The sequence below is a fragment of the Furipterus horrens genome, unplaced genomic scaffold (assembly GCF_987537825.1).
Source record: "Furipterus horrens unplaced genomic scaffold, mFurHor1.1.pri manual_scaffold_1, whole genome shotgun sequence".
Taxonomy (NCBI): Eukaryota; Metazoa; Chordata; class Mammalia; order Chiroptera; family Furipteridae; genus Furipterus; species Furipterus horrens.
Window position 1 is genome coordinate 179,394,133 of NW_028327171.1, and position 21,689 is coordinate 179,415,821.

At 34.7% G+C, this 21,689-nt stretch overlaps 1 protein-coding gene across 1 annotated transcript in view; it reads right to left on the reverse strand.

Annotated features, from left to right (window-relative positions):
- The window catches only part of CALCRL (calcitonin receptor like receptor), a 104,203-nt gene that overhangs the window by 11,281 nt on the left and 71,233 nt on the right, over positions 1-21,689 (reverse strand). The window contains exons 10-13 of the mRNA XM_090281507.1: positions 6,648-6,774; positions 3,591-3,744; positions 2,321-2,381; positions 2,170-2,236 (exon numbers count right to left, since the gene is read on the reverse strand). Coding sequence (XP_090137633.1) covers positions 2,170-2,236; positions 2,321-2,381; positions 3,591-3,744; positions 6,648-6,774 — 409 coding nt within the window. The remainder of the gene's footprint in view (positions 1-2,169; positions 2,237-2,320; positions 2,382-3,590; positions 3,745-6,647; positions 6,775-21,689) is intronic.

Genomic DNA, 21,689 nt, shown 5'->3' on the forward strand with positions numbered 1-21,689 from the left:
GTGGTAAAACTAGGTTTCAATGTTAGCTCTTGTGAGTACAAAGAATGCCCAGCTAGGCCATTTTAGGGTACAGCTCAAACACAGTGTGTCACACATGTCCCTACTATATGCAAGGAGAAAGAAAAGACAAACACTTCTGTCTCTGAAAGTTTCACTAGATTCTACATTAAGGTACATTAAAATTTCCATGAGACATAATAAATTCTGTGTGTTGAATTTTTTGAACTGGTTATCTTGTGTGGTTAGACACAAACCAGACATTTGACAAATGCTACATGTTTTATATGTGCCAGGCTATGCACCTTTCATGAATTAACTCATTTAATTCCTCTTTTAAAAAGTTAAAAGTCAATATTATTACATTCTCTATCTCACAAATGAGGGACTTGAGGCAAACAGTGATTAGTTTAACAGCCTAAGGTGACACAGCAAGTAAGAGCTGGAAGGAGAATTTAAGTCTAGGCAATCAGCCTCCAGAATTTACCACCTTAGTTATGACTCACTTTCTGAGATGGCTTAACAATGATACATTTGAGGATGGCTTGACCCGTGTTCACACATAACCATATACTAAATTGCAACTAGCAAATACAGTGAATTAATAGAAAAAAATTTTGTCTAAAAAAAGAAACTGAAAACAACGGTTAGGAAACTTTGGATTTTGGCTGGGACAAATACCACCTTTGTCTTTTTATATATAATCAAATGCCAGCTGTAATTACAGTCTTAAAGACTATAATTACATTCTGTTCTTTAATGCACTATGAAAGAATATTCATTTGGATTTATTTCCCCAATGAAACCATGTAATAAAAGCTTTAAATGTGTCTTCTGTTTCTTTGCAACCACACTTAAAAATGTGCAGTGCACTTGTAGTAAGTGCTAATCATTATAATAATAAAACAACAGTTTAAACAATACTCTCTTTTTTCAAATTAAAGCTTTTTCTGTATTGGAATATTACTCTCACTACTGCCATAGCTGTGCAGCGTTTTCTCGTTTGCCACCCCCACTTACCGAATCCACCCTCTGCCCTTCTCCGCTGTGCTCTGTGCCGAGAGGCTCTGCCATCACCCAGGCTTTCCTACCCTCTGACATTTGCAGTATTTGGACAGTGGGAGGAACCAAGAAATCCGAGCATGGGAAGAGAGAGGAGTTGGAGTATTTCTTTCTCCTCCTTCCTGCCCAGCTGTGGTTCTCGCAGTACCTGTGCTCTGCTCCTCAAGGCCAGAGCTCCTGTTGGGCAACTCCTCTCAGAACGTGCTCAAATCTAGTCACTGTGCTGACCCCTCTGCCCACGTCTTGTTATGGTAACAGCTTCCCACTGTTGGTCCCTACCTCCTCACCATCCCTTCTGAATTAGTTCCTTTACTTCTCCTGCCAACACTAATATAATATAATATAATATAATATAATATAATATAATATAATATAATATAATATAATATCATCGTCGTCGTCGTCGGCAGCCGTCCGTCTCGAGTCTCGAGAGACGATGGTATAGCTTCTTAAGAGTCTATCTGCACCGCCGAGAATGGCTGTGCAGTCCGACTCGGGAGTGACACGGTGTCTGTCTCCTCCCGTGTTGGATCGACATCTTGCGATGACGCTGGAGTGTCCTCTCCAGTGAAGCTGAAGCTACAGAGCCTGGGCAGGGTGATATGGAGGGTCTGCTGTTGCCCATGCAGCAGACCCCCCCTCTCTTCGCAGCTGAAGGGTCCAAGGGAAAGACGGAGTCAATACAGCTTGGCTTCAGATGCGCCGCAGGAGTTGCCGGTGTTGACTACAACGTCAAACCGCCTTAGGGACTCCGGCTCCGGATTTTCTGTCGGGGTTTACTCCCTTAGCCTTTCCCCTGAAGAGGTATGCCGCAAGGCAGCGGAGGTTTTTTGGAGTCAGAGTTTTCCTTCTCTGATGTGCCCTGACTGGAAGATCGAACCAGCGACACTTAGCTCGCAGGCCAACGCTCAATCCACTGAGCCAAACCAGCCAGGACTATAATATCATAACATAATATAATATACTTTTATCAAACCCTTTTCAATTAAACACTGTGAGCATCTTGTCTGTGTCCACTGGGAACCTGAGGGATACCATAGGCCAGAAGACTCAGGGGATGAAGTTGAAATATGAACAATAATGAAAAAAAGGAGATTTTTAATTACATACCAGTAAAGCAGCACAAATTGGGCCGTGGATAATGTAGAGAAGATGAGTATCTGAACTGATCCAGCAGCTAGGGGAAAAAAACAGTGAAATTATGTTGAAGATTTTTGTTTCACTTAGTTCCAATAGAAATCAGAAAGAGATATTATCTTACTTGTCATTGTAATATAATCTTCTGGCTACTGCATGAACACAAGCAGGAATCAGTGGAAATCCTGTAAATATCAAAGAAAAAAAAAATACATAGGTGATCTCTACAGATGGATCTCCTAAAATATGTCATGGGATGTGAAATTCAGAGATACTCTAGGAGCAAAAATAACTGGTCACTTATGTTTATTGAGAAAATATTATCTGTATAGTCAAACAGTAGATATGGTAAAATATTAGCTATTTTTATTTTCTGGTTTGTGTGTGTGCGTTTTCTTTAAAATAAGTCATTTGAATCAGTGGACTCCAGAGCATGAGTTCATACATGTGCTGCCTCAGCTCTATGACTTGGAAGAAATCCAGCATTCATATATTTTCTGTAAGATGGAACTGGCCAATATTTGGTAGATGATCACATGTGGAAAAACATTGAAACTGTCTCACTATACAAAGAAAAGTAAAAGAAGAAAAAGATGTTTTTTGTATCAGAAATTTTGCATGTTTTGAACATTCTAAAGCAGATATTTCAAATAAATGTTTTATAAAGATAACTTGAATGTACTGGAGACTCTGTGTGCATTCATAATTGTATGTGCGTATATCTATGCCTATTGTCTGACTGGATGGGTAGATAAATAGGTAGGTAGGTAGATACGTTGATAGATAGATAGATATAGTATAATTTCAGTTATGTTTCTGGAAACTAGTCTTATTGAATTTATTTTCAGTATATTGTATTTTGCATTATTCCTATTTCTTTTAAGTGCTAGAAGTGTATTATGGCTTGCTTTGTGAATAATACCATGTCAGGAGATTATGTGAAAAAACAGATATTTTTCCTGCTTTTATTCAGTAACTGATCCCTATACTCTTAGATAAAGTGACAATGTTTTTTAAAATTTTTTAAAACAAACATTTTAAAAAGGGAAAGTCCAATGTTCTTATTGGGCCATGAGGAAAAAGGAGATTCAGAACAATACAAAGACTGGATCAAATTCATGATTCTAATTCCATTATTTTAGTCACTATATAGTTAGCCAAGATACACACTGAAATATTAAATAGAAACAAATTATTAGTAATTGACTTGTGACTACTGAAAACAATGAATCAGTGGTATTTTATTTAAATTGACAGCAATAAGCAGAGGTTAATCAACTGAAATTGTTTAAAATGATTAATAATGTTTTTATTGTTTTATTACAAAGGAACTCTGCATCCTCTAAAAGATTTCTTAATAAGGTGAATCAGCAGATATGTATGATGAGACTTACCCCAGCCAAGAAAATAATACCACAGTAAGTGTTGCCTCTCTACAAACACAGCCACCACAATGAGTGTGTGTAAGTAAACGCCTTCACAAAGCATCCAAAAGTAGTTACATCCCATTAGGTAAAGATGCATGAACTGGAACACTTTACAACCAACCTATGAGAAAAAAAATGGAAAGCAATCAATATTTAGTTGTTTATGAATTTGCATATAAAGTGATAGTTTAGTTTAGATCAGTTATACAGAAACATGGAATTTTCTTTCCTCTATGCAAAATGTTACACACAAATTCGTAAAACCCCAGTCTTCATTTTCATCTAATGGTACTTTCTCGTCGTCGTCGTCGTCGTCGTCGTCGTCGTCGGCAGCCGTCCGTCTCGAGAGACGATGGTGTAGCTTCTCAAGAGTCTATCTGCACCGCCGAGAATGGCTGTGCAGTCCGACTCGGGAGTGACACGATATCTGTCTCCTCCCGTGTTGAATCGACATCTTGCGATGACGCTGGGGTGTCCTCTCCAGTGAAGCTGAAGCTACAGAGCCTGGGCAGGGTGATATGGAGGGTCTGCTGTTGCCCATGCAGCAGACCCCCCCTCTCTTCGCAGCTGAAGGTACTTTCTAAAGTTTTAGCTATTGATCCAAAGATTTATATGGTGTACTGAAAAGGAAATGTGTATATTCCAGATCAACTACATTTAATGGATCCATTTTCCCCAATGTGTTTTAGTTATTAGGTAATTTTAAGTGTAAAAGTTTCACACACGAGTGACTTTACATCTATTTACATTTATTTTAATTATTTCTCTATGAACTCCTTGATTGTTGCATTTGATTGGAAAAAATCTGAATACTATCTTAATGATTATAAAGGCAATTCATGAAAAGGGCAAAATACTTTGGAAGTCTTGCATATTCCATGCTACCAGTGCAAAAACTTATTAAATAATAATCTAATGAGCCTACATTTATCTTATCCAAATATGAGGTATGAGGGTTTCATGTAGGTAAAAAGAAGAGAAAGTACTGGTTTTCCTTCCTCTGTTCCTAAGTTCTTCACTTCCTCTTGTCTATTCTTAAAAAAACACAGGAAGAGGGAGGTCCAAATATAAGGAAAACACAAAGAAGAGATACAATAGTTTACTCTCTCAACAACAGACATAAATTAAAAGCTCTCCCAGAAGTACATAGCCAATACTTTCATTAACTCCAATTTCTAGTCTGGAACTCCATAAATATTTAGTGGCAATTATCATTTTTGAAATAAATGCTTTTTCACTAAAAAGAAAACTGCAAATGAAATACATTGGAAAATAAATATTGCCTTATCAAAGAATAGTAATAATAATATTTGCATGAGTTAGTTAAGAAGAATTTTAATATATGCGTTTTATTTAGTCCTTAAAATAATTCTGAGGCACATATTATTATTAATCAGCTATTTCATAGATAAAACTGTACTAAAAAGATTAATGATTTGCTAATATTCATACACATCAATTAAAACTACACCTTGAACACAAGTACTGTAATTCAATTTTGTTTTCATAATTATACATAATGCCTTCTGACTAAAGGACATTTATTAAACCTGTTATTTCATTAAATATATTTTCAGGTTGCATGACATTAAGTTTTAAATAATGTACCTATGTCAAATATAATACCATATCAGCAAAATTCCATTATGTTATAGAGGAATGATAGACTTCAACTTCAAATTATCTATATAGCTTTTAGATATTCATAATTAGTTGTGTTTAATTCCTAATTTCATCTTAAGAATTAATCCATAAACTGATGATAAAAATAACTTAAGACATGTTTCAGCAAAATATCTTTATGATGGGTACTGATGATAAATACAGACAATCAATTTCCCAAGAATATATTAAAACAAAGAATATACGGTTTGTAATTTGTGTTTTTGTATATAAATATAACATTTAAAATCTCTTGCTCTGCAGCTTCATGATGGAACTCTGAATCTCCTGCTCTAAGAAATTTGCACTAAAATGGCAGAACATTGGCTGGTTTTTTAATATTGTTAACTACAGCCCAGTGGAACATATACAAAATTAAGCAATCTGGAATTTTGGAAATTACCCTAAAAACACACATGAAACTATTGTATATTGGCCCATTGAGTGAAAATTCCTTCTCTTTCATGTTTTCAGTAACTAGGTAACTTAATCTTTAAAAAAAGCATACTTTATAGATACACCTCTCCACAAATACATATAATATTGTGGTATAGATATTTATAAACTTTATGAAAAAATATTATTTAAAAAACCTGATTATAATTGTTATTTATGCAGGTATTATAATTTAAATATAGCTTACATAGACACGCAGCTTACAAAAAATATATACATTTGTGTAACTAGATTTTAGGTTGTTTTAAAAATACAGTTTTATGTTATGACAGTCTCTGTGCTTATTTTTGTATAACTTTTGATACCCACCCTAAAAAATCGTGCTTCCAAATAAACTGTAAGGAAAAAAATTATAAATGTTTGCAGACACAAGAAGACTTGGTATAGCCCTTTAAAATTTTTATCATAATAAAGTTGAACATAATATAGGTGATGTATAATTCATTTTTCTCTGGTTTTATTAACTTTTTAAAGTCAGCCAGATACCAAAAATATAATTTAAAATTTCCACTTCCATGTATTGTTTTTTCTAACTACATAGTTAGTTGATTGTTTTTTAAAAATTTGATTGAGTAAATGTTATAGTCATAAACTCTTACACCTTACCAGCAGCAAGGCTCTAGCTACAAACTGAGGTGAAGATATATGAAAATAATATAAATAATTTAGTGAAAAAGTATTCTTCCTTTTAATATTCAATCATTATAACTTGACGAGTATTAAGATATATTTACCTTTCTACATTGAATATAGCTACATATAGTGTCCATATGGCAGACCTTGAAATATAATATGAGTACTTACTTAATTTAATTATACACATAATATTTACATCAGGACTTTTCATCTCTCCCATTTCTTTATAGCTAACTTTTTGAACCTAAGGACACACTTCGTTTTACTTACAGGATTTGTGGCTATGAAGGCCTGGTTGTTGGCCACTGCAGTGAAATGAATTATTGTTACAAAAGAGTTACAGATGAAAGAGAAGAACAGATTTTTGTGCAAAGTAATCCTTTGGCAACTTAGGCTCCTAAAGACAAGAGAAAACAAAGTGTGATGACATCATAAAATGTTTCCACATTTTTAATTAATAATCATTCAAATAAGATACATTCTTAATTTATAAAAGCTGCTTCAAATTTGGAAGAATTATTTTTTCCCAAGATTCATTCATGATAAAATCTTAATTAGGGAAAACCTACAATTTCTTAAAACACAGAGAAATATGAGGTACTTTAGGAGAGTGGACATACATAAGGATAGGAAATTTGTCTATACCAGGCCTCTACATAGGCTTTTCTTAATCTCTCAATATGGTTAATATTTTAATTCATTCAAAAATTCAGAAACTGAGATTCAGTAAAGTTGATGCAATTTGCAGCGAATTAATTCTGAAAACTTTGGGTTTGTCTGTCAAATTCCTAAGTAGATAATGCTCTTTTTATTACACCACATGAGTTGGTTGTTCTGTTTATATAGCAGCCACCATTAAGTGAGTCTTTAGAATATCCCAAGCACAGAGATAAGACTTTACATTCATTATCTCATTTAACAACCCCTTTGAGGTATCATTATCCTTAATAAAATTGAGGTAATTTGCTCAAGGTCACAATCTTATTAAGTGATCTGTTGAATTTGAATGATCATTATTAAGAAAGTAATAAGGTTTTTGTTTCTTACAATATTTATTTAGTCACTTGTAACTATTCATTGATGAATAAGTAATATATTATGCATTGTTTCTAGATATTGGGAAAAACAGTTGTGAACAATACAGGGCAAGACCCAGATCTTATGTTATTCATGACAGTGAAGGGTAAATAAATATGTCAATCACATAAAGTAATTCTAGATAGTGTAATATGCTTTTTATAAATTAGAATAGGATTAGACAATAGATGAAGACTGTGGCTAGAGTGTGAGGAATACTCATGATATGAAACAAAAGAAGATAGGAGAGAAAAAGCATTCTAAGCAGAGAAGGTATTCTGAGTCAAATTTTTTTTAAGTTAATGTTTAAATTTAAAGTTTTTGAGGGACAAGAAGGACAGACAATGTTAATAGAGAATAAAGGAAAACTTCATATGGTTTTCTCCATTCTAATATGAGGAAGTTTAAATTTAAAGAGCATAATTCACTGAATGGCTTTTTGGTCCTTAAGATCATAATCTTGTGTTACATCTTAATGTTCCATCAACAAATGTTAACAGTACAATAGCCAGTCATTCTTGTCTTTTGTTCTTTCTAATTAGTAAAAATATGCTACATATATCTGTGGGTACAGTCTAGGAAAATAAATTGCAAGAGTGGAAAACCAAATTGCAAAATATATTATGACTTTGAGGAGAAAAAAATGATGTATTATTTATGTTTTGTATTTCATCTTACAAATTTTAATCCACTCAAATGAGTATAGAGGTTTTATACCAAACAATGGATTATTAGTTATTTTAAAACAAATTGTCATTTTATTCCCAGTAAAATTTAGTTATGCTTAAGTAGCACTTATGTTTCAACTGTTCAAGCAAAACAGATAAAGTACACTTATAAAGAAAAAAAATTAACAGAAATATGTGATGTTTAATATTAAGTTATAGTTTTTAATAATAAATTTACTGTTTAAAGTAAGTCCAAATTCTTTAATTCAGCTATTTTCTTTATAGTTTCATTCCTGGGACTCTTCTCCATAAACCAGAAATAGCAATTACATTATAGTAGAACTGTTTTTTGTTTGAGTAAATCCATTACTTCTTGCTCCACACTATCATTATTCAAATTTGATACTGTAGAAATGCAATGCTTTTATTATATAATTACAATGGACATATTTAAAAAGCTTTCCAACCAAGACTTGCATTACTGAACAGGAATGTTTTCAGCTCTCACCACGTTCAGTTTGAAGAAGGTGAACTTTTCAGCACATTGATTATAATTCATAAATTTGGAAATAGACCTAATAAGTATAATCTAATAAAATATGACATAAAAATATAGTTAATTAAATATATCCAGTGTTAAGCTGGAGGAAGTCATACAAGAGAATAGGATCTATCTCAGAAACACAGTACATAGCAAACTTACAATGAATGAAATGTACCATAAGAGTTGAGAAAGCAAGGATAATCTGGGGAAGGTGCTGAGAGGGACCTGCTAGAAAGTTATTTCTGGAGTTAGCCAATATCAACCTGTTGATAGTGCCAACATGCCAGATTAAAAAAAAAAAAAAAAAAAAAACTGAAGTAAAAGTTTTGACTTGCCAAAACAGGTACATTGGGGTATAATTTATAGGATAACTGTTTTCTGTATGTTTCAATGTAGAATTTATTTAAATAGTTAGCTTTGTTTAAAATGGATTAAAAGATGGAATCATATACAGTTTCATTGTGTAAACTGCAGTGTAAAAAAGAAAACTGTAATTATTCTAATTCAAGATAAAAAAGAAACAGGAAATGAAATAAAAGTTCACAATATTGATTGAATATATTCAGATATGATCTAAGAGAAAAGGTGAGAATTGGCTCATTCATTCTAAAGAACAAAACTATAACATTGAAGGATCATTTTATTCAGTTAGGAGAGCTTTGGCCTATCAACTGAATATTTTTTTTCCTGAATTTTATTTAGGACCTTTTCTCAACTAGCTAGTAATGATATCATTGTCCATATAGTTGTAAATATGCAACCTGGCTTTTACAATGTTAGGAATCAGTGTCTTAAATGTCAGCAAAATTAAGACGTTTAATAAAAGAACCGTTTTTTTACCCTACAAGCCAGATGTTACATGCACTCTTTTATGTGCAAGAAGATACAGTCATTTGTCTGGGTTGAAAGAAAGGGCATGATTTGCTACGCTCTCAGATTTTAAACAGTAATTAAAATATAATTTATGACTAATGCCAGTAAAGTTTATTTATTCTTTTATCTAAAGGGTTCTGTTTTGTTTTTCCAAGGGATCATTGCCTTTCGGGGCTTGGCAAATACCAAAGTTCTATCTTTCTCTTCCCCTCCCTTTCTGTTCCCTCTCTTTCTGCCTCCTGATCTCTTTCCTGTAATTGGCTATAATATAAAACTGAAGTATATCTGGTAGTGTTTCATGTTCTTTGTTTCTAATTTAAAGCATGGATGAGTGGTATACTTTCCTCTCTCTAAATAAAAAAAAAAAAAAACAAAAAAAAACTATACCTTAAATCAGCTTTTTGTGTGGTTTTCGGTTTTTATTAGGATGAATTAATTAACAAATGGAAAAAAAAAATGCTGTCACTACCAAAGACAGCAAGAATGACTGCAATGTAAAGAACTGGATTAAGAAGCAGAAAAGAACTATTGATAGTTTTTTTTTTTTTTTTACATACAATGATTTTATGTGAAACGTCATCTCCTCTAGGAATTAGTTTGAAAAAAGCTAACATTTCTATTGCTCTTGACTATATGAAGTTGCTTCATTAACCATTCAATTCAGTGTTTTCTGAGGTGGCCTTGGTATCCTTCAATCTAGCTGTGGTGTCCAAAATTGTTTCACACAGATGTTTCTACTAATCAGCATTTTAGGGAGTCTTAGTCTGATGATGGAGACAACAAAGTCCAGACAAATCCAAGGGTCTGTCCAAGGTTATGGAAAAGTCATGAGAAAGTCAATACTACAAATAAGCTCCCAAGTCAATTCAGGTCTTCATTTCTCAAAAACTTATTAAGTGCCTAATATGTGCAAAATTCTGTGCTAAGCCCCGGGATGTGTAAAGAAACAAAGCAGAGGTGATTCCTGCTCTTACAACCCTACCTTTGGGATGTTCTTTCCGTTATTTCCCATGTTAGTGGATAATTATTTTTAGTAAATAATGGCTTTTGCTATTTTAATAGACAGTACTGAGGAGCATATATTAGAACTGTCTTAAAATCAAAGACTCTGAATTCTTTCATATGATTCAAGTAATGAGTAAGTTACATGGTATCCTGTGGGCACGAAACAGTTTTATTATTCTTGCTAACTTACTTAGCACATTTTTTTCTGATATAATTATACTACCAGTTTGTTTTATAATTTCTTTATTCATTACTTACTTATTTTTTACATAAACATTATAACAATTTCTTTATAAATGTGGTGTTATACAACTAGAAGTGTGTTCTTCAATTTTGGTTTTAAAAAGCCTACTGGTATACTATGTCTATTAGGGCTAAATATTTATATAAAAATCTTTTAATGGACTAGTAAGAAAGAGTGATAATGATGCAAATAATAGACAATGTTTTCCAAACTCTGCTTAAGGCTGCATATATACCTCAACCTTTATACCAAATTTATAATATAGATACTAATAGTATTTGAATTTTAAACATGTGAAGTTCAGGATTAAGCAACAAAAGAACTTGTTCCATGCTCTGCAGCAAGGGACAAGGTGACAGCTGGTATGCCTGTTTAGAGAATGTGCTTTTAACCACTCTTCTATAGTGAAGGATGTCTAGACACATAAAGTCTTTAATGCTAATTTAAAACTTTAATTTTAATTTCATATATTGGCAAGGCACTCATTTGCTTTAACAAAGTTTTGCCTATGTAGCATGTGATATACCTTTTCTTTTTTAAGCATGAAATTTAGCAAACAGATACAGGCATTTATTGCATACAGTGCTTTTGGTTTTTTAGAAATTGTTCTTTGAAAAAAAGGCTTATTTACATATGAAATATAAGAATAGTATTTTGGGACAAATGAAATTCCTAGCTTTAAGCTAAAACACTTTATATATCTATAGATACATAAATATATTGATACTATAGATACATAAATATATTGATATAGATATATATTGATATAGATATATATCAATATAGATATAGATATACATCAGTGATTTTAATTTTTTAAAAGTATTTTCTATGTTGTCACCATATACAGTAGATAAATCATAGAACTGTACACTTGAAACCTATATATAGTTTTTAAACAATGTTACTCCAATAAATTTAATTTCAAAGTTATTTTAAAAAGTATTTTCCATTGAGAAACTAAATTAATTCTGAAGTTTTCAATTTTAAGCCTTTAATTCAAAATTAATCTTACAAGTATTGATTTAATTGTATTTGCTCTTTTAAATACAATAAATATAAATACAGGTATAAAAATATTGAATCAGATTTTCTTTCAATTCCTAATCAATACTAAATAGTTTATCTGTATAGATTGCTTTTTGCCTGCAAAATATTTTCACAAAAGCTAACTTCCCTGATACCAAAATTATGTATTATGATTTTAAAAATTAATCTTCATTCAATTTATTTTTATTCAATTACTGCTCATTTGTAGACTTTGGCTTGGAAATAGCATTACAGATCATTAGGTACAGCTTGAACCCAGTATAAGGACCACCCATTTCCAGATTCCTGATAGGCTGACATCTAATTTCTGTCTGAAAGTCTTGAGTAATAAGGTCACTTCTCACTCTATAGGTAATTCACCCTATTTTGTTTAGCTGTTAGAATTCTTTTTGAATCAAGTCAAATATTATTTTATGTTATTATACAAACTCTGTTAATAATTACAGTCATTTGGATTCTTTCCAAATTTATATTTTTAACTTAATTTCTATTTAAGGATAGTTGGTATATAATCTTATATCGGTTACTTTAGTTTCTGGTGTATAATACAGTGATTTGACATTTTTATAACTTTCAATGTGATCACTCCACTAATTCTAGTAATCATCTGCCACTGTGTAAATTTATCACACTATTATTAACTATATTCCCTGAGTCTTTTAGATTCTTGAAGTCATCAACTGTGCCCCTATATTTTGCCTTTTTTTGTGTGTGTGTGTCTCAACATTCTTGGAATCATGACTCCCTGATCAGTGAACATTATTTTATTTAATTTCTTCACTGTCCTGATAAGCCAATTCAATGACATCCCCTTTTCCTCTTACAAAGTCAGTCCATGGTGGACAGGGTAAATGATTGGTAAGATTACAGATTTGGAATTGGATACTTTACATTATTGATATAGTCAGGCTTGTAGCATTATTTTCACTTGGCAATCCCACTATTGCCTCATTAGTTCACAACAAGTGTTTGTTCAGTTAAATAATAGATTCTCTCATGAAGAAGCTTTGCTAATTTTGCACTTGACTTTATGGAATTAGTTTAAGACTATTTATATCATTGTTAAATTTAAAATTGTCTGGGGCCATAGGTCTTGGAATTTTTTGAGACTGTTGTTCTCATTTTGACTACTGATTTTGGCATGAAATAAATTGCTATGTATTTCTTAATTTCATGTCCTTCAGAAATTTAATGTGCTTAAATAGTTTGGGTTATTACATGCAAAATAAGAGTTTTTTTTTGTCTGAAGGGTCTCAGCTGTATTAATTTTAAATATGCAGAGTTAGTGGTCTTACTCCACATCCATTTCAACGAGTCACACTTTCAGAAATACTACAATAAGGAATTCAGGAAGATTTCACTGAAAAAAGATGCTGAAGATTAAATCTGAAAGATAAACACATTTCACTAGACAGGGAGGTGGGAGAGAATAAGCAGAATATTCAAGCACAGAGTATGTTGATGGTTCTAATTTTAAATAAATTACAATAGGAAGGCTAAAAGTTTTAAAGTCAATGATGACAAAATCAGATCTATATTTGATCTAAATATTTGAAATTATGCCAGCTATGTTGTCTAGAATTGAGTGAAGATAGTGAAAGTAGCCTCACTGAGGCTAAGACAAGGCTGGTGTGGTGGCAGCAGGTATAGAGCAAACTGAATAGATCAGTGTGTTAGGAGGTTAAATCCACAGAGTATGGGGAAAGAATAATAGAGAGAAAAATTGGGGTGTCACTAAATACTCCTAAAGTTCTGGCTAATAAAACTAAGCGCTGGTGGTATTATTCATGAAGGTGGGTCACACGACAAGAAAAACTCCTTTGGGTTAGGAAGCAGTAGGTGTTATAAATTTGTTTTGAACATGTTGATTTTGAGATACGTTTGAGATGATTTCAAGAACCATAAAAAGATATATACATTTTGACCACAATATCTCAACTCTCTGAAAATGTAGCCTAAAAAATAGTGCAAAATATGGGAAAAGTTATGTCTGAAAAGGTCCATTACAGTGTTTTTTATTAATATGAAAATGTGGAAGCAATGTTAATGTTCAAATGTAGAGGAATGATTCAAACAACTTTTGTCAACTTTCTAAATGAAATATTATTTACAAAACAAAATAGTTGTTTTAAAAACTCTTTAGTGGAGATAGGGGAAGATGGCGGTGGAGTAGGGGCGGTGTTGTCTGCTTGCTCCTATCACAGAGGGACTTAAGGAGCAAACGTGGAGAGGAGTGACGGAATGATCGCAATTTCGTATAGGGCGAACAGGGAGGGGAGCGTGGGAGCAGCGTGGAGGGGGGTGGAGGGGTCTACCGCACACCCCAGGACCCAGTGTGTCTGCCTTACCACGCCAGAGGGCTCATTAGCCAGGAGCTGCTTGGAGGCTCCCCCTGCTGGGGGTGCACCGACCAGCAAAGTCTCACAGGGAGTTAGCGAGAGGATTTGGCTGGAAAAGCTGGAGGTGTGCGTGGGAGAACAGTGAACAACCCGGACTGGGAGAAACTGTGTGAACTGAGTCTAGGTGGAACCTCCATGGCTGCAACCCCTGACCAAAAGCTCTGCAATCAGGGCACATGCAGCACTCACGCTAGGGCCCTACAGAACAAAAGGAGAGTTTTGGGGCAAGGAGAGGGGCCCACGGGGGAAAGCTGCTGTGGAACTCCAGACTGGGGGAGAACTCATAGGCAGGTGGGCAGTGCTCGTCCCGGCACTTTGAGCGATCATGCCAGAGCTCTACAGAATAAAGGGACTGTTTTGAGGCAAGGGAAGAGACCCACGCGGGAAAGCTGCAGCAGATCTGCAGCCTTGGTGGTGACCTTAGGCCGGCAGGTGGTGTGCACAGGTGTATAGACAGAGATGCCAGCAGATACTGTAGCTCTGGAATAGAGACACAGCTGGAGGCAGAGCAGAGATTACTGGCAGCGCACGCTGACCCAACAATAGGAAAACATTGCTAGACAAGCCTGAGGAGCGCTGAGGGTGCCACAGGAGGGGACAAATAAACGCAGCTCACAGCAGAGTTGCGGTAGGCCCATGAATAAAAGACTAGCAACCCCAGAATCAAGCAGAATCTTCCCACAGTCAGTCAACCAACCAGAAAAGGTTTGAAACCCATGAAATTTTGACTAGGGGTGGACCCAGGAAGGAAAAGAGAAAGAAGGAGGGGGGCGGGGGAAGAGACTGTGCCTGAAACTTGAATTGAGTAAAAACCCTTTCACTCTTTTATTTCTCACTCTCTCTCTTACCGCCCTTCCCTTTCTTTCTTTTTCTTTTTCTTTTCTCCCCTCCCCCTCCTACCCTCCTCTCCCTCTTTCATTTCTCCCCTTCATCTTATTTCTGGTTAATTTTTAATTCTAATTTTATTTTTTCTTCCCTCTCTTCTCCTTCCTCTTCCTTTCTTTTTATATTCTTCCCTTCCCCTTATTTTCTTCCTCTCTCTCTGTCCTTTCTCTTTCTTTCCTTCTTTTTTTCTAATTAATTTTAATTTAAAAAAGGGAAAAAAAATTATTTCCCCCCTTTCACTCATTTCTTTTTTCTCCCCTTTCCATTTGTTTCTTCCTCTCTCTCTCCTTATTCTCTCTATCTTTCTTTCTCTTTCTTTTATTTTATTTTTTAATCTTTTAAATTTTTAATTTTAACTTATTCCCCTCCCTCTTCTCCTTCCCCTTCTTCTCTTTCTCTTTCCTCCCTTCCCCTTCTCTACGTTCTCTCTCTCTTTGCTTCCTCTATTCCTTTCTTTCTATTTTCTATTCTGTATTTCTCTTTTTGAAAAACTCTTTCTCTAATCTATTTCCTACCATCTATTCCTCATATCCCTCTGCTTTAATTTATGGTTGTTTGTCTGCTTGGAGATCTGTTTTGTCTATCCTCCCTTTCACACTAAACATATAGCATATAAATACTATATAAACCTAATACTACACACTTCCACCTTCTCACTTCATACTACAATCCTCTCCTCCTTTTCAAACATACAGTGTATACGTTACTTGCTGTCTTGCATAGCTTTGACCCTATTTGCAAACATTATTATTCTATCACCTTCCCTCTCAAAAATCACCCTTCTTTCATTTAAAACAACTCCTATCTGTTTCTCCTATGAAATAAGAGTCTTAATCTCTCTACAATTATATTAATACTGGCTCATTTGCTGCTGATAGTGGGATTGTGGTTGGGGGATATTTTGGAGGGTGTGGGTTTCTTGCCTGGGTTGGGTAATTACGTTTTAACAGCACCTCCACAAAAGAACTCAAGACAAGGTGGGCAGAGTGACTCTCAATCAACTAGCCAGAGGAAAAGACCCACCAAAGAGTAGCTTAAATACAACCAGACAGCTAAAACAAACAACAAAAAGGGCAACACAAGAGCATCAGGCTCAGAAGATCAAAAAGACTGCACCACTGAATCCCCCAGGTCTCCTATAAAGAATCTCATATCACGAAAGTGAAAAATCAAAGCAGACAAATCTAATAAACAAAAACAAACAAGAAGAATTCAACATGGGGAGATGCAGAAACAAACTCCCAATGAAAGGAAAAGAGGAATCCCCAGAAAGAGAGCTAGATGGAATAGACGTAAACCAACTATCAGACACGGAATTAAAAAAAAAATGGTTATTATGAAACTTAATGACCTTGACAACCTCAAAGGAAACTATGACAAACTTCAGGGAGATTACCAACAACTCCAAGGAAACTACAAAGAGTTGCAGGGAAGCTACAAGGAACTTATGGAGAACTACACCAGCATAAAAAAAGACATAGAAACTATTAATAAGAACCAGGAAGAAATGAAAAGTACAACCTCTGAATTGGAGAACACAGTAGAATCAATCAAAAACAGGCAAAAAGAAGCAGAAGATCAGATCAGTGAATTAGAGGACAATGTAGAAAAAAATTCCCATACCATACAACAAAACGAAAAAATATTAAAAAAGAATGAAGAGAGTTTTAGAGAACTGCAGGACAACATGAGACAAAACAACATTAGAATCACAGGGATACAAGAAGGAGAAGAGGAGGAAAAAGGGATAGAAAACCTGATTGAAAAAGTAATGACAGAAAATTTTCCTAACTTGATGAGAGGAAAAGTCATGCAAATCTAGGAAGCACAGAGGGTCCCAAGGAAGATGAACCCAAATAGGCCCACCCCAAGACACATCATGATTAAAATGGCAACATTCAAAGACAAAGCGAGAATCCTAAAAGCAGTAAGAGAAAAACAGCAAATAACATACAAGGGAACTCCGATAAGGCTATCAACTGACTTCTCAACAGAAATGTTACAAGCCAGAAGGGAATGGCAAAAAATATTTCAAGCAATGAAAAACAAAGGCTTATAACCAAGAATACTCTACCCAGCAAGGCTCTCATTCAAAATGGAAGGTGAAATAAGGAGATTCTCAGACAAAGGAAGACTAAAAGAATACATCTCCACCAAACCAGCATTACAAGACATGCTAAAGGGAATGATCTAAGAAGGAGAAGAAAAAAGAGGAAAGGAGAGGAACACAAATACATAGGGAAATGAATAAATACCTATCAATAATAACCTTAAATGTAAATGGATTAAATGCTCCAATTAAAAGACATAGGGCAGCGGAATGGATACAAAAACAGGACCCACATATCTGCTGTCTACAGGAGACACAGCTCAAAACAAAAGATTTACACAGACTGAAAGTGAAGGGATGGAAAAAAGTATATCAAGCAATTGGACCCCCCCCCCAAAAAAAAAAGCTGGGGTAGCGATACTTATATCAGACAAAACAGATTTCACAGCAAAGGCCATAAAAAGAAACAAAGATAAATACTACATAATACTTAAAGAAAAAATCTATCAGCAAGATATAACCCTTATAAACATATATACACTCAACATAGAGCACCCAAATATGTAAGGACAATTTTGAAAGACTTCAGGAAGGATATAGACAACAACACATTCATAGTAGGGGACTTTAACACATCATTGTCAACAATGGACAGATCTTCGAAGCAAAGAAACACCAAAGATATTAAGGCATTGAACAACACTCTAGATCAAATGGACTTAGTTGGTATATATAGAACGTTTCACCCCAAGGAAGCAAAATATACATTCTTTTCAGGTGCACATGGAACATTTTCAAAGATAGACCACATGGTAAGACACAAAACAAGCCTCAAAAAATTCAAGAAAATTGAAATTATATCAAGCATCTTCTCAGATCACAATGGCTTAAAACTAGAAATCAACCTCAAGGAAAAAACTCAGAAACATTCAAACTCATGGAGAATGAATAACATGCTACTAAATAATGAATGGGTTAACAATGACATCAAGGAAGAAATCAAAAAGTTTCTGGAAACAAATGATAACAAACACACGACAACCCTGAACCCCTGGGATACAGTGAAAGCAGTCTTGAGAGGAAAGTTCATAGCAATACAGGTATACCTAAAAAAAAAATGGAAGAGTCTCTAATAAAAAATCTAACCTGAACAAATACTTCTCCAAAAAGGATATACAGAAGGTTCATAGATATATGAAAAGATGCTCAACATCACTAGCCATCAGAGAGATGCAAATAAAAACCATAATGAGATACCACCTCACACCTGTCAGAATAGCCATTATCAACAAATCAACGAACAACAAACCAACAAATCAACAAACATCCTGCTGGTGAGGATGTGGAGAGAATGGAACCCTGGTGCACTGCTTGTGGGAATGCAGCCTGCTGCAGCCACTATGGAAAACAGTATGGAATTTCCTCAAAAAACTAAAAATGGAACTGTCTTTTGAACCAACAATTCCATTGCTAGGACTATTTCTGAAAAATCCTGAAACACCAATTCAAAAGAATCTATGCACCCCTATGTTCATAGCAGTACAATTTACAATAGCCAAGTGCTGGAAACAACCTAAGTGTCTGTCAGTAGATGAGTGGATCAAAAAACTGTGGTACATTTACACAATGGAATACTATGTAGCAGAAAGAAAGAAGGAACTCCTACCATTTGCAACAACATGGATGGAACTGGAGAGAATCATGCTTAGCGAAATAAGCCAGGCAACAAAAGAAAAATACCTTATGCTATCACCTATTACTGGACACTAATGAACAGCACAAACAAATGAGCAAAATAGAAACAGAGGTATGTAAACAAGGTGTAGACTAACAATGACAAGGGGGGAGGAGGGAAGAAGAGAAGGGGAAGGGTATAGTCAAAGAACACGTATAAATGACCCATGAACATGGACAACTGGGTGGGAATTAACTGTGGGAGAAAGGATGGGCAGGGTGTGGGGAAGCAATAGGAAAATAAAAAGAAAATGTAAAGAATGGAAATGCAAGTCTAGTGACTATTAGAAGGACAAGGATTTTCCTTTACGCTGTATATTTTTCTCCCTACCTGATTCTTCCAGAATTTGGCACCCTGTAGAAGTAAGTAATGACATAAGGTTCTTTGCATGAAAATAATAAGACCAGTTGTTAATAGAGGTCTTGTTGACCAAGACTTTGACTTAAATGACATGCCTAAAGGAGACATGCTTGGGCTCTGGTTGTTACAAAAGCCCTGAGGAACCAAGGGTGATCTTAGAAGGCAATAAAAGCCCACGGGGAATAAGGCCTGGTACCCAGGTTGGTTGTGCGGTTCATGGCAATCTTTCCAGGGAAGGAATGAAGGTTGCTTTCCTGAAAGACAGCTAAAAGTGACCTTAAAGCACAATGGAAAACCTGAAGGACTTGGAAAAGATAGGTGTTTACAGGCAAGGCTGAATGGCTGGAATATGGCTCAGCTTCTGTGCCCTGAAGGGCAGACTGAAGGTCACCCTAAATGTTCCTTGTGTAAGTTCCAGCAAAGCAGAACTAAAGATCATAAGTGATCATTTGCTGCTCTTGTTGAGTTCATGCAAATGAACAGGATAAATTAAAAATGGACCTAATGCAGTGTCTTTAATGACAAGGAAGGTAATCTTAGGGAAAAAAATTGTAAACCAAGGAAAATCACAATGCTCAGTGGTAGACTATAAAGTAATACAACTAATCATCACTAAAGTTTCTTTTCATTTAAAGTTACCTCTCATTTGTAAGTTAAACTAGATCTGTGACATCATTAAAGATGCTTAATTTATAGGCAAGAAGAATGTCAAATGCCTTGCAAATGGATGTCTTCCCATTAAGACAGGCTTACAGATTTAGAGAACGGTTTGTGGGTTATGTTACATAAATTAACATGTGTTTTCTGTTTTCAAAGGGCATAAGCCTATGATCTCATTACCTGAGTGATTGTAGGTATAGGCCTCACTTAATCCTGTCTGCATTGCTGCCTCCTGAGACTGAATGGTTTTGCTGAACCAACTGGCTGGGTTGGTGAAGAATGGCGTGGTCTGTGGGCTTCACCTTAAAACTGGTTTCTCTTTTCTATCCTAATGGCTTGGGCAGAAAGGGCCCGGAGGTCTGAGAGGTGGGAAACCTAAAATATTCCCCTTAGCCTAAGCTAAGCATAGTGGTCAAAATGGTTTTGGACAGGTGAGATGTGCCTAGCACACCTTCCTCCAAAGAAGCCCTTCTTTTTTCCCTAATTGGGGACATTAAAAAATTAATCCCTGCCTTTTGTCATCTAGTGGTTATGGATTGAATGATGTCCTTTAACCCTGTTGCCAAATCTGTTGCCCCCAGAATAAAACAAGGATGCCAGCCTGTTAAACCAAGCACGTTGTTGCCTGGGGACAGTCAACTGACCTGGGGTCTGCGGGATCCTTCCCCATGTGGGAAGGCCACCCTCCCCTCCACACCCCCACTCTTATTAGGGATTTATGGACCCAAGGGTAGGTAGGACAACGACCATGTCCAGCTTGAAGCAGCTAGAAGGGCATGAGACCATTGCCCATTGTCCTCTATAAGATTATAAAGGGTCTAAAGTCTGAGAGGGGGAGAAGGTTATTGTTTTTATTGTTATAAAAATTAATCAATTAATGAATTAATTCTAAATAATAATATAGGAAAGGGAGAAAGTGGAGAGATTGGATGCATGACCCATGGACATGGACTGGGGAGGATTGGGATTGCTGGGGGAGGGGGTGCAGGGTGGGGCGGAGCAAAGGGGGAAAAACTGGAACTATTGTGACAATATAATCAATAAAATATACCTTAAAAAATAAAAAAGATAAAAAAATAGTTAATATTTTGAGGTATAGAAATTAAGAAACCTCTCAATATTTGTTCTATTAATAAATATTAAATTGTTTATACATTTAATTATCATTAGATAATTATGGATTGTGAAAGGGGATAGAGAGATAAAAATTGTGAGGTAGGATGTTGGTGCAAACATTACAACAGTATGAATTATCAAAGCAATTAATGTGGGGGGAATTAAATAAATTTATTTTATTAAAAAAACTCTTTAGTGACATGGAAAGTATGAATTATAAAATACTAACATCAAATAGTTAAAATAATTTGTAACAATTAAAACTAAAAAAATTCAAGAAATTGTTCAATAAAATATTAGAATTACATTGTATATATTTCTCATCCTTATTTAAAAATTGGTAACAAGCTTAAATTGTTTTTAATTTATGAATTGTTTTTGATTTATTAATAATATTGCAAATTTAAATACAAGTATTGTTTCTCAAGATTATACTTTTATTACTATTAAGGGTTTCATTCTTTTCCCCGAAGTTAGAAAATTTTAAAATATAACACTTTTTCCAAAAATTTTGTAAGACAGTCTCAATTTTTATGATTTATATTTTATGCCTTTGAAGTAGAGGCTGATCTACTTTATGCTCATTCAATGTCTGAAGTGTCTTCATGTTAAAAAAATTCTAGCTACTTTCTATTAATTATGTTTA